General features: G+C 31.6%; 2 protein-coding genes across 2 annotated transcripts; both read left to right on the forward strand.

The window, feature by feature from the left end:
- Positions 1-2,168: 2,168 nt before the first annotated feature.
- Positions 2,169-4,490, forward strand: LOC25488134 (40S ribosomal protein S21-2). The gene is made up of 4 exons (XM_013607800.3): positions 2,169-2,320; positions 2,420-2,507; positions 2,596-2,728; positions 4,157-4,490. Exons 2-4 carry the CDS (start codon positions 2,458-2,460, stop codon positions 4,217-4,219), a joined length of 246 nt encoding a protein of 81 aa, XP_013463254.1. The 5' UTR covers positions 2,169-2,320; positions 2,420-2,457; the 3' UTR covers positions 4,220-4,490.
- A 5,820-nt stretch (positions 4,491-10,310) lies between these two features.
- On the forward strand, positions 10,311-15,124 carry LOC112419487 (probable protein phosphatase 2C 40). Its single transcript, XM_024777300.2, has 5 exons — positions 10,311-10,564; positions 12,485-12,567; positions 12,703-13,788; positions 14,472-14,736; positions 14,829-15,124. Exons 3-5 carry the CDS (start codon positions 12,712-12,714, stop codon positions 14,954-14,956), a joined length of 1,470 nt encoding a protein of 489 aa, XP_024633068.1. The 5' UTR covers positions 10,311-10,564; positions 12,485-12,567; positions 12,703-12,711; the 3' UTR covers positions 14,957-15,124.
- Positions 15,125-16,386: the final 1,262 nt, after the last annotated feature.

A 16,386-nucleotide genomic window follows, 5' to 3' on the forward strand; every position in this document is an offset into this window, starting at 1 on the left:
GTTTTGGAGCAAAACAAGGAGAGTGTTTAAATAAAGAATTTACATGAGAATTTGCATCACTAATATATATATGGTTGCTCTTCTCCTCTTACAATCCATCAAATTTTAAGGAAAGCGATAATATAATATTATCTTGTCATAAGAAAAATATTACATTGTTATTAGTTATCACATATTGGGTCGACTTTGTTGTATGTATATATGCTAGGTTTCAAATCATTTTTGATAAATAGTTTTTAGAAAGGAAATTTTGATGGGACCCTCCCTTCAAACATGTGGTCTCTCCTCTGAGAGACATAAAAACAAAATAAGTTGCTTCAAGTCTTGAACCTAGTGGTCAAAGTACTGAGTTCATCCTAACCCGCTCCAAAAAGAGTGTTTCAAAAGATATCACCAAATGAAGTGGGAGCTAAACTGAAAAAGTCAGATTGCTTTAGTTCCAGCCTCATTGTATATAATGAAATAAGCTGACTTAAGGTAGGCAATGCACTAGTTCCAGCTTGTTATTATGATGCAAAGGTTGGCGGATTTTGAGGTTTGGAGTATCTCCATTTCCTTTGCAATTGCTATTTATGATTGTTTGTTTAGTTTTGATGATTTTTGGATCAATAGTTGACTAGTTATTGTTATAGGTTTTTGTATCGTAGTAATTCTCTTATAATAATAAATAGTCGAACTATAATTTTGAACTTTTATCACCAATCATAAGAAAAAGTAAAGATACGAACTAGGTTAAGTCTTATAGATGGAGCCAGATTCATCTTGAAATACAAAACATATTTTTTAGTTAAATGGTTTGATGGCTCAATTTCTTTGGTTGAACTAGGATAAACGAAAGTAGTTGAAGCTGGACTCACACCCCATAAATACGGAGAAATGAAAAATTTGGAATTTGAACTCCAACCACTACACAACGACATCCATAAAGTACAAAGGCTAATGTTTTATATAGCGAAAAAACAATTTGCGGAAATTCACGACAAGCTAGTAGCAATATCATTTAATTTCGGTAGCCGCCCTCTACCGTAAGTGGGAGTTGTTTTATTTTTTTGTTATCAAAACACTTTCACACTCGTGATACATTCGCGAGATTGATGTATAGTGTTGCCCAAGTACAAAACATCTTTGGTGCAAACATTTTCACGCTGTACAAACAAAAACTGATATTATAGAGTTGTTAGAATTATTGAGTTCTCTAAGCCTTTATTTGAGATATTGGAGGGGAGAGGAAATGAAAGTTTTCGAGGGTTGAAAATATATAGATAAATGGAAAAAAAACTTTCACACTTTTTAAAAGAACAATTTTTTAGAAAATGATAAACTAATGTTTGTTGATTAATATATTTTTAATTTTAAGAATATTATCACAACATAAATTGAATTTGAAAAATGCATATAAATTAAATCCTTCAACACCCCAAAACCACTCCCCAATATAATTTTTGAGTTCTCCAAATCAAGGGATTTTGCATCGTGAATAAAAATTTAACCTTCAAAGCTCTTTCCTCCCTATGTCTTCTATTTATTCCACTTATTCATTCATTTTTTTTTCAAAACTCTTCCCTCCTCTCCAAACTCTCAAACGGAGCCTAAGATGATAAATTACAATTACTCGTAGGTTAGATAGGGTGGATATATGAGATAGTCCTCTCTCCTCAGTTTTTTTATTTTTTATTTTATTTTCAAATTTAAGTTTTACTACTCTTTCATGTTGATTGGATTATTGCATGTATACTATGTGATATACATTTATTTCTAAAAAAAAAAAAAAGCAACAATTATAAGTTAAAATAAAAAATATACCAAACAAGTATAACATACTAAAACAATTTATTATGAGCAATTTTTATTTTTTTAAAAAAGCATCTGCCAACATTAAAACAAAAAATAAATATTTGTACTAAGTTGTTTGAGTTTATCTTCCAACATAATTAACTCAGTTGGTATGGACAATGCATAATATATGTAAGGTCCAGGGTTCGGCCACCACCAAAAATCTACCAACATAATCTTTTGTGAGATTGATTGGGATAAGTCATGACAGCAACTTATGGCATGTTCTATATTATTTTCAACTTATTTTCATAAGTTCTTCAAGGTAGCTCCTCAAAACAACTTATAACTTATACAAAATTCATCAGCTTTTTATTTTTTTCTCAAAAGAGGAGGTGCAATAAGTAACTTGTCCATACGAGGCTCTATTATAAATCTAAAAAACCCGGCCCATGAATTCTAGGGTTTAGGTTTATAACAGCTTGTAGTTTCTTCTCTTCGGCACTGCCCCCCTCTGCGTCTGTCTGCATCTCTAACCTCTCTCTCGGTTCGTCTCTTCTCTCAGAACCAATTTGAATCCTTCTCCATTTCATTATTCAAATCGAAATCTACTTCTTTATATTCTAATTCAGTTTTTTTTCCTTAGATTTTTGTTGTCAAGGGAATTTCTCAGCAAACCTCAAGATGCAGAACGAAGAAGGACAAATCACCGAGCTCTACATTCCTAGGAAGTGGTATGCACACTTTTTGTTATTGATTTAAAAATTAGGGTTTGTATTTGTTGTTTCAATTATGGAATTTGAACTTCGGATTTTGTTTCAGTTCTGCTACAAACAGATTGATCACTGCGAAGGATCATGCTTCAGTTCAGCTTAACATAGGTCATTTGGATGAGAGCGGTGTTTACAATGGTCACTTCTCCACTTTTGCTCTCTGTGGCTTCACTCGTGCTCAGGTATCTATTTTCTACTCTATTTTTTTATGATTTGTATTGATTTAGGATTTAGTATAGTGAATTATTATGGTTTAGTATTTTTTTTGCTCATTATGCGGATTTAATTGTTAATTTTTTGTGTTTTTAATTATTGTGATGTTTTGATTTGTTTGTTTATTGAGCATACTACACTCAATTTAGTCAACATAATTTTCTCTCTATCCAATTTAGGCCTGTTTGGATTGGCTCATTTTTTTAGCTTGTGCAAAACAGTTTATGCAAATAAATAAAGCTTATATGTATTATCATAAAGCTTGTAATCGTAGTTTGTGAAAAACAGCTTATGAAGATACATTTTGCTGATAACTTATGAATTAATACAGAAGCTTGTTTATTTTCATAAGCTGAAAAATAAGCCAACCCAAATGGTCTCTTAGTACCTGGCAAAAAATTCAACCCAAACTAGTCCCTTGCATTTTCATTTTAGATATAAATTAGTCTCTCTGCTGTGATGAACAATAGATGATTTTTTCCTCTGCCCAATTGCCAGGACCAATGGGCCTCAAGAAATTTGCGAGGGACCAAATTGAGTCTTCACTCTTTTTTAAATGTCATTGTGTTATCTCTGGATATGATTTGAATTAACTTAAACTCAAAGTGTTTAACTATATATCCTATATTGTTATTTAACCTATTTATTAAAAACCTATTTATTAGAAACTTATTGTGTGTGTTCAATTTTTTTGTCATGATTTGGTTTTATCTGTTTAATACCCTGTGTTTCTTTGATTTGGTCTTCTAGTAGTTTACTTTGCATTCTTTAAACTTGTATTTTATATTTGGTATAGATATTTTCCTTGCTTAAGAGTGTGTTTGGATGGGGGAATGTTTTGAGGGAATGTAATGTTTTGAGGGAATTCAACTACTTTGAGGTGAATTCAAAACAATAGAATTCACCAAAGTAGTTGAATTCCCTCAAAACATTACATTCCCTCAAAACATTCCTCCATCCAAACACACTCTAAGTTTACAAATTATGAGCATGGTTTCTTTTCAAATTTTGCAATTGTGGCAAAAACTAAACAATATAGGCTAGAGATTTGACAAATTTTCTGCATGATCTTGGTAAATTATAACAAATTTATACACTGAATTCTTAATATATTATAACTAATCTACATACAACTGATGTTTGTGTATTTTTTGAAAGCAGAAAACATATAGTGAAGTTAACCGATGTGTATTGTTATTTTTATCAACCAATAAAACTCTGAAAAATGTCTTATAACCGATTGTTATTAGAAAAACACTGAAATAAGTAGGGAACTAAGGATGAAAACCTTTATATTTATGTTGGACATATTATAAGTATAAAATTGTACGCATTCTAATTCATGTCATTCCTTGGAAATTACTTTGATGATATATTGATGTCTGTTTTATTTTCAGGGAGATGCTGACAGTGGAATTGATCGCCTGTGGCAGAAGAAGAAAACCGAATTGAAGCAGTAGATGAAATGATCACATCTTTATTATGTGGTTTTTTACATATTGTCATGTGTTGAATTCAACTTTGTTAGAGATATTGGATTATTCTATGTAATGTGATGCCTGTTTTGAAATTCATTTGGTACCTTTAAGGCATTCACTAAGTTGCTTTTTAATTAAGTGCTTCAAAAAAGAAATAGTTGTTTTCTACTACATTTCTGAGGTTGATTTACTTATTGTCATCGTTTGTAATTGTAAGTTTAGTTTGGCATTTGCCAACTGCTTTGCCCCTCTTCGTATCCATCCTTTGCTTAAAAAAAATGCAACTAAACTCGTTTTTTCAATTTATCTCAATTAACATAGAAAATACTTGAACACCTGAATAGTGTTGAACTTTATAAACATGTGATTTTAAAAATTATCTTCATTAAAGACTTTCTATTTTTTAAATTCATTTCATATGGCTATGCAAGTTTATGTCTTATGTTCAAATTTGGTTATATATATAGTTTATCATAATTCGGTCATATAGGTTATATTTTTTAGTCTAGATATTGGATTTAAGTGCAACACCACATATCCATGGAAAGGTTTACTCCCCAAATACTACACATTTAACTTTACAAGGTTTGGTGGATTGAAAATTCATGACCGCAAGGGAACTAATTAAACACCTATCATTCATGAGCTTAAATCCTTTTCAATGCTTGGCATTTTCCAGATTTTTTTGGCACGTCTATGGCTAAAACTATATAATAAACAAATGTTTTGCTCTTAGTTGCCAATCTTCAATATAGATAGGGAATTTGTGATGTCTTAATATGGATTTTTTTTCCTATCAATGTGTTGCTGTGTCTCACCTGACCCAACTTGAAGGCTGGTTCTTCCCTGTCTTTTTTTTTTTTTTCCAGCATCACATTTGTTTGCAAGTTTAGTTAGTTTTGGTCATTCCATAGTTAGGATTGGAGGGTTCCAACAAGCATGGTCTATTGTATCTTTTTGATCATGTTGTAAAAGGTAACCACCGTCTATTCTAAGTTCTGCCAGCCAGTTTTTCTCTGCCGTAGTTTAAGTGGTGTCATGGAGCAACATATATATGTTTGTTTTTTTCTTCGTTCACAATGTTGCTTTGTAGTGGTTGAATGGCTTCCTAGTTATCGAAAATATGTGATGCGATGAACGCTGCAGCCGATTTCAAAATCAAGTTCCAACTGAGAGTTGAGGGCTAATTGCCAATTTCAAAGAACCTAATAACATCCACCACAAAACCAAAACCGCAGGCAGCTGAACACAACAGCTTGCCATACCACAACTCCACAGTCCCTCCTTACCCAGAACTTCAGCATAAAAACACCCCTACAACCAACTACAATGCTCTAACCAACCAACCAACACTTACATCACTCCCAAACCTGCACAACACCTCCCACATTAACCCCAAAGCGTCACCGCATTACATTATAAAACCAGCTCCAACGGTGGTATACTATAGCACCCTCCACAGCTAAAAGCTCAAACAAAACACCAGGCAAATTGTACCCCAAAACCCTTCCTAGAACCAACCTATCAACAAACAACTTCAACTACTCTTGCAGACCCTATGCACAAAAGTAAACAAATCGCATCAACAATAATTATTCATAAGCATCTTCGCATCTCAATTTTCATTTTCTAGCAAAAGTGACACATAGTCCATTGCAGCTTGTACATAAACTAGAAGAAAAATATTCTCTCACTCTATAAAAAATAACTAATCTCGTCTCATTTTGTTAATTAAAATGCTAGCAACACATTTAACACACAATATCTTTTATTAATTAAAATGCATACGACTCTCTCATACGAGACTCACATGATTTGATGGAATCTATGAAAATCTTGACCAATCAAAATGTGTGTCTGATATGCACATATATAAAATATATATTTATATATAGTATATGTTATTGATTATGTATACATGTATTAGTATTCTGTCGGAATGTTAATATTATATTATTAATTGTATATAAGTAATTAGTAGTTTTATAGAGTTAGAAAATGATGGTTTAGAAACTACTTTTATTTTTTATTTTTTTTTATCAAATAGTTTAGTGGCTAGATTCACACACATTATGTGTGGAGAAGTGGGGAATCCGTGGTTCGAACCCCAACCCCTATATAAATTATCCATGGTAGCTACCAACTACCTCTTCTACTACGTAAATATTTATTATACGGTAAAAAAAATACGATGAATGAAATAATGAATAAAGTCTTTCCTTCGTTTTTATGGAGACCTGTTCCTTCTTGAATTGGAATAATTATATGTATCACTTTCATAATTTCTATCAATGAATATCATTAACTATGGTGGATATGGTTAATACTTTTATGACATGCATTTTTTTTTATTAAAAGATGCACATAACATTTCACTTATAATAATATCTTGAAGGCAAACCATAACTCATAATTCAACTAATAAATATATCAAAATTGTTAAATCAGACGTTGTGATCAAGTTCGAATCTCAACATGTGTTCAAGTTTGAATCTCAACTTATGTCATTTACAATTTAATATTAACAATTGTTAGGTCAGACGTTGTATTCAAGTTCGAATTCTCAAGAAATGTTAGGTTAGATTTTTTTTATTAACAGATTCAACTCTTCTATTTCTTGAGAATCCAACATGTGTGAATTTTCAATGACAGCTGTTATTATATCTACAAGATTAAATAAAAAATCTTAAATACATGTTGGATTCTCACTTCTCAGTAAAAATGTTAGAACTAGTTAAAAGATCAGACTATCCTTGCTAAAACATAAGCTGCCTCACTTAATTTTCTCTTGCTGAATTTAACACGAGCATTCTCAAAATAAGAAGACCTAATAAACTCAACTTATTGGCATCTCATAAAAAAAAAATACAATCTATCGACAGCGTCAAGAATTAGGAAAATGACACGAACTTGGTCAGGAAAAGAAAACGACATGAACCAGTCGAAAAAATCCAAACATTTTTTAACGACTGTATTCTTTATTGAAAATTTCCCCACGGTTATTATGAAATTAATTTTCATGTCAAAGATTAGTGGTTAAGCCTTTTTAAATTCATGTCACTGAAATTTTATATAAAAAAAAAAAGTCATGTCACTAAAAATGATTGGTAAACAAGATCCTACAGAATTATTGAACCAAGAATTTTTTATGGATGGCCCTTATTTTGGCCTAACTCTTCAGAAAATCAATGGACACGAAAATGTAAAAAGTCCAAAATTCTGAAAAGGAACTAAAATGTGTAACCATTCATTTATTTCATCGCAGCCTCTAAGCATGTTTGACAACAGTACATCAAAAACATCCTTTTCCATCATGACGTTATCATAAGGAAAAAAAAAAACACAACAAAAGAGATTTTGTGATACTTCCAATATCGACGACGAGTACTTGTCAAAAGATTATTATATTGAATTTTTTTTTAAAGAAGATTATTATATTGAATTGACTATAAATGATCGTGCTAGATGCATAAATATATTTTTTCTACCATTAAATCAATAAATAATATCAAACTTTCATTTAATTTAATGGTATAATTTGGCGATTAAATGATAAAAACTTGTTTATACATTATGTAAAATAAATTTGGGTTAATTAAGTTTTTAGTCCATATAAATATTCACAGTTTTGTTTTTAGTTCTTACAAAATAAAATCGCACTTTTTAGTCACTGTGACATTTTTCTTAAGCATTTTAGGGACCAAAACTGTTAATGAAAATTTTTGACAGGGACTAAAAGTGCTTATGGAAAATTTTATAGGGACTAAAAAGTGTGATTTTATTTTGTAGGGATTAAAAACAAAACTGTGAATATTTATAGGGACTAAAAACTTAATTAATCCTATAATTTATCTCACTTATGCATCATATTAATAATCTATAAAATGAGTATGCCGCCTCCTCGTACACCTTAAGGATGGTGTAAGAGTGTTTGTGCTTTTATGACATTGATCCTGCAAAACAAGAAGCAATTGTCCGCAAAAAGATGTGAGGCCAAAGGAACACCTTGACAAATTTCCACACCATGAAACACGCTGTCCCCCATGGCTTATGGATAAGTGTTGAAAGTCCTTCCGCGACCAGGATAAACAAGTAAGGAGATAAAGAGTCCCCCTGACACAACCCTCTTCCCGGAGTTATAAGACCAACACGATCAAAATTCATCAGAACATAATTAATAAGTGACAGAGCTTACTCACATCATCATCCATTCCACCCATTTCGCATCAAACCCCGTTTTTACCAGCACAACTCGAAGGAAACCCCAATCCACTTGATCATACGCTTTACTAATATCGATTTTGAGAGCTAGATCACCACGGTAGCCTTTTGTATTGTGCTTCATTACATGAATAATTTCCATGGCTATAAGCACATTGTCTAAGATTGGTCGACCTTCCACAAAAGGTGATTGTTCAGATGAAACACAATGGTCCAAGCACCTTTTCAATCGATTTGCAAGAAGCTCAGAAACCATCTTATAAAGCACATTACACAACGAGATTGGTCTTAAGTCTTTCATATTATTTGGATTGTCACATTTAGGTACAAGACAAATATTAGTCTCATATGGTGCGACAGATTTAACACACGACATCCATAAGATAAAAAGTGGCACTGATTTTATACTTTCTGAATAAATAAAAGTAAAACATGGCCAACGTGCAATCCAATGGTTGTTGAACATTCGTCATCTATTCCTTCACACAATTTAACTTTTTTCCTTTTCAAGGATGCACTATTATAGTTAACAAAATTTTATTTTCAAAAAAATTGTCTTTAAGAAAACAAACTTGAATTTTTCAAATACATATCATTAATTAGTTTTTATTGAAAAAGAGTAAGCATGAGTAATTGAGAAACAAATATAATTGACAGATTATTCCCTTAAAAAATCATAACGACAATTAATCAGGAACACAAAATAAAGCATCAAACGTAGAAAGAAACAAATAGAGTAATAGTGATTTATCTATATTATATATAAAGAAAACTACCATTTCAGTTCTTTTGGGTTGACTTTTTTCTTTCAAAAAATACCCATAAATAACTTTTTCTATAATAAAAAATTTTGATTATATTTTTTTTTGTTATATTGTATTATTGTTGGTGTCGTTGAAATAAATAATCATGGTTAGTTTGATTTTTTTATAACTTGAAAGCAACAATCATTTATATTTTTTTTTTAGTTTTAATCAAAATCAAAATTTCATAAAAAAACACGTTCATAGTTTCAAACGTTAGCGCAATAAAAAGAGTGAAAAGACGAGCACATGAGTGCACGCCTTTTCGCTAGTTATCAATAAACAATTTAAGGTAAACTTTCAAATAAACAATTTAAGATAAACTTGTTTTTTCTTTTCCTTTCACAAAAGATAAAAGAAAGCGAGGATCAAAAGACAAAAACGGTTTGAGTAAAAAAACCAAAAGATAAAAAGGTTTTAAAATCTTCAAATTTTAATTTTTAAGTAAATATTTTAATTTATAATTTTTTTGACTCAATTAAGTGAAGATATATACTTTCAAAACAAACAATTAAGTGAAGAGATATACATTCAAAACAAACAATTTAAGATATAAAAAATTAGTTTTTCTTTTTGACCAAAAATAAATGAAAAAGATAAAAGTAAGAGAGAATCAAAAGATAAAACGGCTTGATTAAAAAACCAAAGATTAAAAGTTTCAAAATCTTAAATTTTTAATTAAATATATACTCCCTCCGTCCCTAAATAAATGACCTAGTTGACTCTGACACACATACCAATGCATATGTTTTATCTTTGATATCTTCAATTCTCTACTAAAAAAAATTTTAAAAATTTAATATTTTAAAAATACTTATCGAGACGAATCCAACAACATCTTACATGTTATTATTTATATTTGTGAATTAGTAGAAAAGTATGGTCAAAGTATATCAAGTCAATAATGCATATTGTCAATTAGGTCATTTATTAAGGGACGGAGGGAGTATTTTGTTTGACTCAATTTAAGTGAAGAGATAAACTTTCAAAACAAAGAATTTAAGATATAAAAAAAATTAGTTTTGTTTTTGACCGGAAATAAATGAAAAAGATAAAAGAAGGAGAGAGAAGCATGAACCATAAGAAATTTGGTTGCTTATATAAAAGGGGAAAACCAGCTTCTTCTCTTCTCTACCATTCGAATTTTCCAACCAACTCGCTTTTCGCGTTTCCTTGAAGCACTTATTCTCTCAATAATCCATTCCTCTCCCTCTTCACCTTCTTCTATACTTCCTTAAACCTGCATTTTTACCTTCTTCAGTCTTTGTTGCAATTCATTCATTGCCTTCTTCAGGATCTATTGGTAAGTGGGTTTTTCTTCTTTTCTTATAAAAATATAATTTTTATGCTTTTTTATATTTTGTTAATAAGTTGTGTGTTGTGTGGTTACATGAGATTTTGTGTTTTTGAGTTTCATATGTTAGATATTTGTGTTTGTTCTTTGTGGGTTTTGACTATTTTATGAAAAAGATGCTAGCTTTTTTTATTTAAGCTTCCATATAATAATTTTGCTATTGGAGAAATTTGTTTTTTGATAAAAAAAAAATAAAAAAATTGCTTAGATGGGTCATGGGGAAGTGTCCCATGTGGGGTCTACAAGGGGTTTGTTGATGCTTGAAAATTGTTTGAAACTTTGATGATGATCAATGTCGTCACCTTTAAGTAGAAGTTCAAGATTGGTGTTAATTTGATAAAAACAGTTTAATTTTGAGTACTAATATTTGTTGTTCTTGTTTTTTGAGGTTCTAATTACGAGGTATGACATTGGTTGTTGTTTGAGTTTTGAGCATTAATATTTGTTTTGTTGAATTGACACTGATTGGTCATGTTTAGTTGTGCTGACGAGTAATACTACAAGGTTTTACCAACGAGGATTGACATGGTTGTAGTTAGAGTTTCGAACAATTTTCAAGCATTGGTTCGTTGTAGACTGTATATGCCACTGCTTTCTTTAAATATGTTAATAGTTATCTTTGTAGTATTGACACCTCTGATCAAAAGCGTGTCCCGATTTTCGACATGTCTTAGTGTTCAACACAACACCGACACATGTGATTACATTGAATTATGTCATTGCGTCAAAATTTTATTGGTGTTGACGTGTGCTTCATAGATAATTACAGGCTGGGATCTAATATAGATGCACCTTTGGTGTGATTTTACATCAAGTTTTGTGAAGTGTTAGTTATAGTTAATTAGCCTCTTGCATTAATCAATGGTTTTAAGTATTATAATAATAAGTGTCATTGTCGATGACACTTGATTGAGTAAGAGAGAGAGAGAGATTGGAAGCAAGCAAACTAGGACATTGATTTTAGTGGCACATAGATTTTTGTTGCTAGACTTTTGTCTTTTGTATTCTTTTACCATTGACAGAAGGAGCTTTTTGTTTGCTTATGGTGATCAATTGAGTATGTTTTTGGAACGGCGGTGGGATTAGCCCAAACACACGTCTCCTAAACTCTAGAAATTGTAGCTTCCCTATTTCATGTCTAAAGACCTTCTAAACATGAGGGGGCGTAAAAAAAATCGAAACCAAACAGGAACTGAATATAATTTTGTCTTTTTTTGTTGGAATGAAATACATGAATTTACAACTAGAGATGCTTGGCATTTAGCTACTGTGAAGTCTGAAGTTAGATTATCTTTCTTGGCCTCTCTGTGATGTTATGCTGTTAGTTTGATTATAGATGAAAGATCATTTGTGTTAATCTCTCTCTCTCTCTCTGTTTGTCTATGCTTTGTTATTTTGTTTGTAACCTTTTCCCCATCTCACATAAATAAGGAAGAATAAATTTTGGCTAAGAACCTATTCATTCTATAGTTTTTGTTGAACCATTATTGGTTTCCAAAAGAGAATTTGATTCCATTATTTGCAGATTTTGACAGATAATCTGAGGCTGAATATGTATAACCTACAATGTTTGAATTGAAATATTACTGTGAAACTAAATTCTACTTCAATGAATCTCTGTTGTTTTTCCATTGATTGCATGTAATTAATGTTATCATCACGGTTTAGATTGTAATTTTTCTCCCTCTATTCATATCTTTTGGTGTCTTTCCTAATACTTATACTCACTAAAACCTGCAAACAATTGAATACACACATTTATATACTTTCATGTAAATATTATGTTATAAAGTTTCGTTGCTAATAAATTTTAGTATTGTCATTTCTTTATCCGTTGATCTGATGGCTGCTTACTCGTGTGTGGTGCAGGCTGCTAAGTTTTTGAAGTAATCATTGTTGGGGCATTATCTGATATATCAATCGAGCCCTTCCAAAATCTAGAAAATCAATCAGTTGAGTTTTTTATATGATTAAATGGATGTTTTCTCGTAGTTAGTATTTATGAATATATACATTGATTAAAAAATTGAGGCATTTCATATATACCAGTGATATTGATACTTTTGAGAATGATTTTTTTAAACCAGGAGATAAACATGCTTAGTCCTGAAGGTGAACTGAAAATAAGTTTTGGCTATCAATGCAATAGCGACAGAGGTATCCCTTGCAAGGTTGCCAATGGCTTCAAAATACGCCCTGAAATGCGAAGAACAAGCAGTTTCTCTTGCTTGTCTGGTGCTGCCTTAAGTGCAAATTGTACACTTGCCAACACAAACATCTGCAATGGTGTGATAGGAGAAGAAATCCTTCCAAACTTAGACTCTCCTAATTCATTTCGACGGGTACCCTCTTCACCGAGTCTTGGAATGTTGGACATGCTATCATCTTCTCTTCATAGTAGTTTGTCAAACCTAAGTTGTAGCCCATCAAGTCCAAGTAATATGCTTGAACATGACCCTTGTTCATTAAAATTCATGAGTGCTCCTTCTAGAAGTGAAGGTTTTCTTAGTGCTACGGAAGTACAAGTAGCGGGAGGAGCTGCTGGTGAAGATAGAGTTCAAGCAGTTTGTTCTGAAGAAAATGGTTGGCTTTTTTGTGCAATTTATGACGGCTTTAATGGGAGAGATGCAGCGGACTTTCTGGCCTGTACCCTTTACGACTCTATTGTATCTTATCTAAATACAATAGATTGGGATTCAAAACCAAATTCTATCAACACTTCTGACAACGAAGGATTTGATGATAGTCGTACTCTTCACAAGCATCAATCTTCCTCGAGTAAATCATTTTCACATGTGGTACTTGATAGCCTCAAACATGTTCTTAGTCAGGTTGAGAATGATTTCTTGTACATGGTTGAGCAGGAAATGGAAGAACGTCCGGATTTAGTTTCTATTGGATCTTGTGTTTTACTTGTGCTTCTTCATGGGAATGATTTGTGTACACTCAATCTAGGAGACAGTAGAGCAGTGCTGGCAACATGCAGTAATGGAACGAGCGGGAATGAGAGGTTGAAAGCTATTCAACTTACTGATAGTCATACTGTTGACAATGAAGCTGAAAGAGCTCAACTTCTTGCCGATCATCCCGATGATCCTAAGACCATTGTATCAGGGAGAGTGAAAGGAAAGTTGAAGGTTACGCGCGCATTTGGAGTTGGCTACTTGAAAAAGGTTGGTATCTTTTTAAAATTTTAGCCAATTAGTTTATAAATGATTTTGGATCCTGATATTTACAGTTTCATACTCACATCAGATAATGATATATATCCATTTTACTCCTATATATGTATCCAAGAAATATCCTAATTTTTTAAAAAAACTTTTAGAAGGTGTTGAGCGATACATTTGGGATACCTCTTCGATACTTGGGGATATAGCTTCAAAAATTTGAGCCTTGTTCTTATATAATGTTGTGAGCACAATTGGAGTGCATACAAACAGATTGATTACAAATATCTTGTCGTAAATTGCAACCTCATTTGCATATGTAGTCAGTAATAAAAAATATCAACGTCCTTCTACTAACATTATGCATTTATGTGAAATATGCTTTTTTTATTAATTTATAATTCAGTGTTAATATATCTAGATCACATCGTATCTTTTGGTTTTAAGAATTTCCCATATCCCCATATCCGTGTTATATTATATACCATGTCAAATCAAGTGTATGGGCTCCATAGAAAAATAGTTATTTAAAATTTATACCAATATTCAAGCTACTAATGGTGATTGGCGTGTAGATGGAAAGAGTGTCATGCATTTTCTGAGTTTGCTGGTCCATAAATCCAATTATTGCGAAGAGTATAATATTCTTCATATCAAACAAATAAACTTGACTTTTTCTCATGCAGAAAATTCTGAATGATGCATTAATGGGGATCCTTCGAGTACGAGATCTTAAGAGTCCGCCATATGTTTCGACCGAGCCATCACTGAACGTGCATAAAATCTCTACTTCTGATCAATTTGTTATAGTTGCAAGTGATGGTTTATTTGACTTCTTCAGCAACGAGGAAGCAGTGGATCTTGTGGAGTCTTATATCTTGACCAATCCTCATGGTGATCCAGCTAAATTTCTCATTGAAGAATTAGTAGAAAAAGCAGCTAATTCTGCAGGTTGTTTTCTGAGATCCCATGCTGAATTTATAAATAGATATTTGTGTTTTTATTATCGGTTAATTAACCTGATCGATTCTCTTACATTACAGGTTTTAGCACGGAGGAGTTGATGAATATTCCGGCTGGGAGGAGGAGAAAGTATCATGATGATGTCACTGTAATGGTAATCATCCTTGGGATGAATAAACGGACTTCAAAGGCGTCAATTTGTATCTAAACATTGACCTTGACCAAAGAAAATTTGCATGTGAAGCTTTTGAATGGATACCTTCCTTGGTCAAGTAGTGTTTTCTAGATAAGTTATGATATTCAAAGGTTGTACATATGAAAATTTTGAACTTAGAATTATTCGTTCCTTTTATATTCAAAGATTTTGCTTTACAGATTTTGGTGAATCCGTTAATTTCTTGCTATAATAATAGATTTGTGGAATTCAGATTAATTAACTATAGATTTTAATTTATTTTGTTTCATTTATAAAATATGATTTTGAGAATTTTTTTGTCGTATTTCTAAACTGTTTGGACAAAAAGGCACTGATGACTATTTCTAAATGGGTTTGTCTAACACGTGCAATATTGCACATGTTAAGGCAACTAAAAGTAGTAACTTTTTATTGAAAACCAACAATTATTTGTTAAAAGTTACATATTTAATATAAAAAACACAAGTTTCAAGTCAAAGTTACTACTTTAAACTTCTTATCATGTACAAATTTGCACATGATAGAAAATCCCTTTCTAAATTTAATGTATATGTGAATGATTGGCTATGTATAAGCTTCACGAAGCAATTGAGCTCAACCGGGTGATAAGCTTCACCAAGGACAAATCGTTCGGAAGAACTCAAGTTCAATTTTTGGGTGGAACAATTCTTGGTCAGACTATCCTTATTTCACGGTCAAACTCTGGATTACTGGGGCCTCTTTTCTCTGGAAACCGGAGGGTTAACGCCAATAAAAAAAAGTGATAATCAACTAAGGAGAGTTGGGTAACTCAACTGATTTGAGCTAAAGAATAAAAAAATTGAAGGTTCTAAGTTCAAATCCGAGCAAAGGAGAAAACACAACAAAAGAGTGATAATCAACCTTTGTTTATCAGATTTGTAATCTACACATTCTACCGAGAATCAATCACTTTCTAACTACAAAATTTCTTAGAAAAAAATCTACAAACTTTCAAACCTTTTTATCAGATTCCTCAATTTCTGGTTTTCGGTCCTCGAAATTTACCACCACATTATTGTTTTCTGCTATATCACAGTCAAGATTGGATAAAAAGATTGAAAACAATTACTCTCTCCGTTTTAAAATGAGTGTCGCTTTAGCTAATTGCACACAGTTTAATGAATAGAATGAAATAATCATTTAATATAACACTTTTACTAAACTGCCCTTACTTTATAAGAAAAAGATAAATTTAAAGTTGCATTGAAAATTATGCGAGAGAAAAGTTGGGAGAAAAAAATTAAAGTTGTATTGAAAATGTAAAGTGACATTCATTTTAAAATATTTTTTTTTGCTAAAGCGACACTCATTTTGAAACGGAAGGAGTATACAAAGTCTTCAACGTTGCAAAAATAGGAAAATATCGAAGCCAAGAATGCACTTATACTAAGTACATTTTTAGTGTTATAATATTTTGGTTG

This window comes from Medicago truncatula, chromosome 2, assembly GCF_003473485.1.
Source record: "Medicago truncatula cultivar Jemalong A17 chromosome 2, MtrunA17r5.0-ANR, whole genome shotgun sequence".
Lineage (NCBI taxonomy): Eukaryota > Viridiplantae > Streptophyta > Magnoliopsida > Fabales > Fabaceae > Medicago > Medicago truncatula.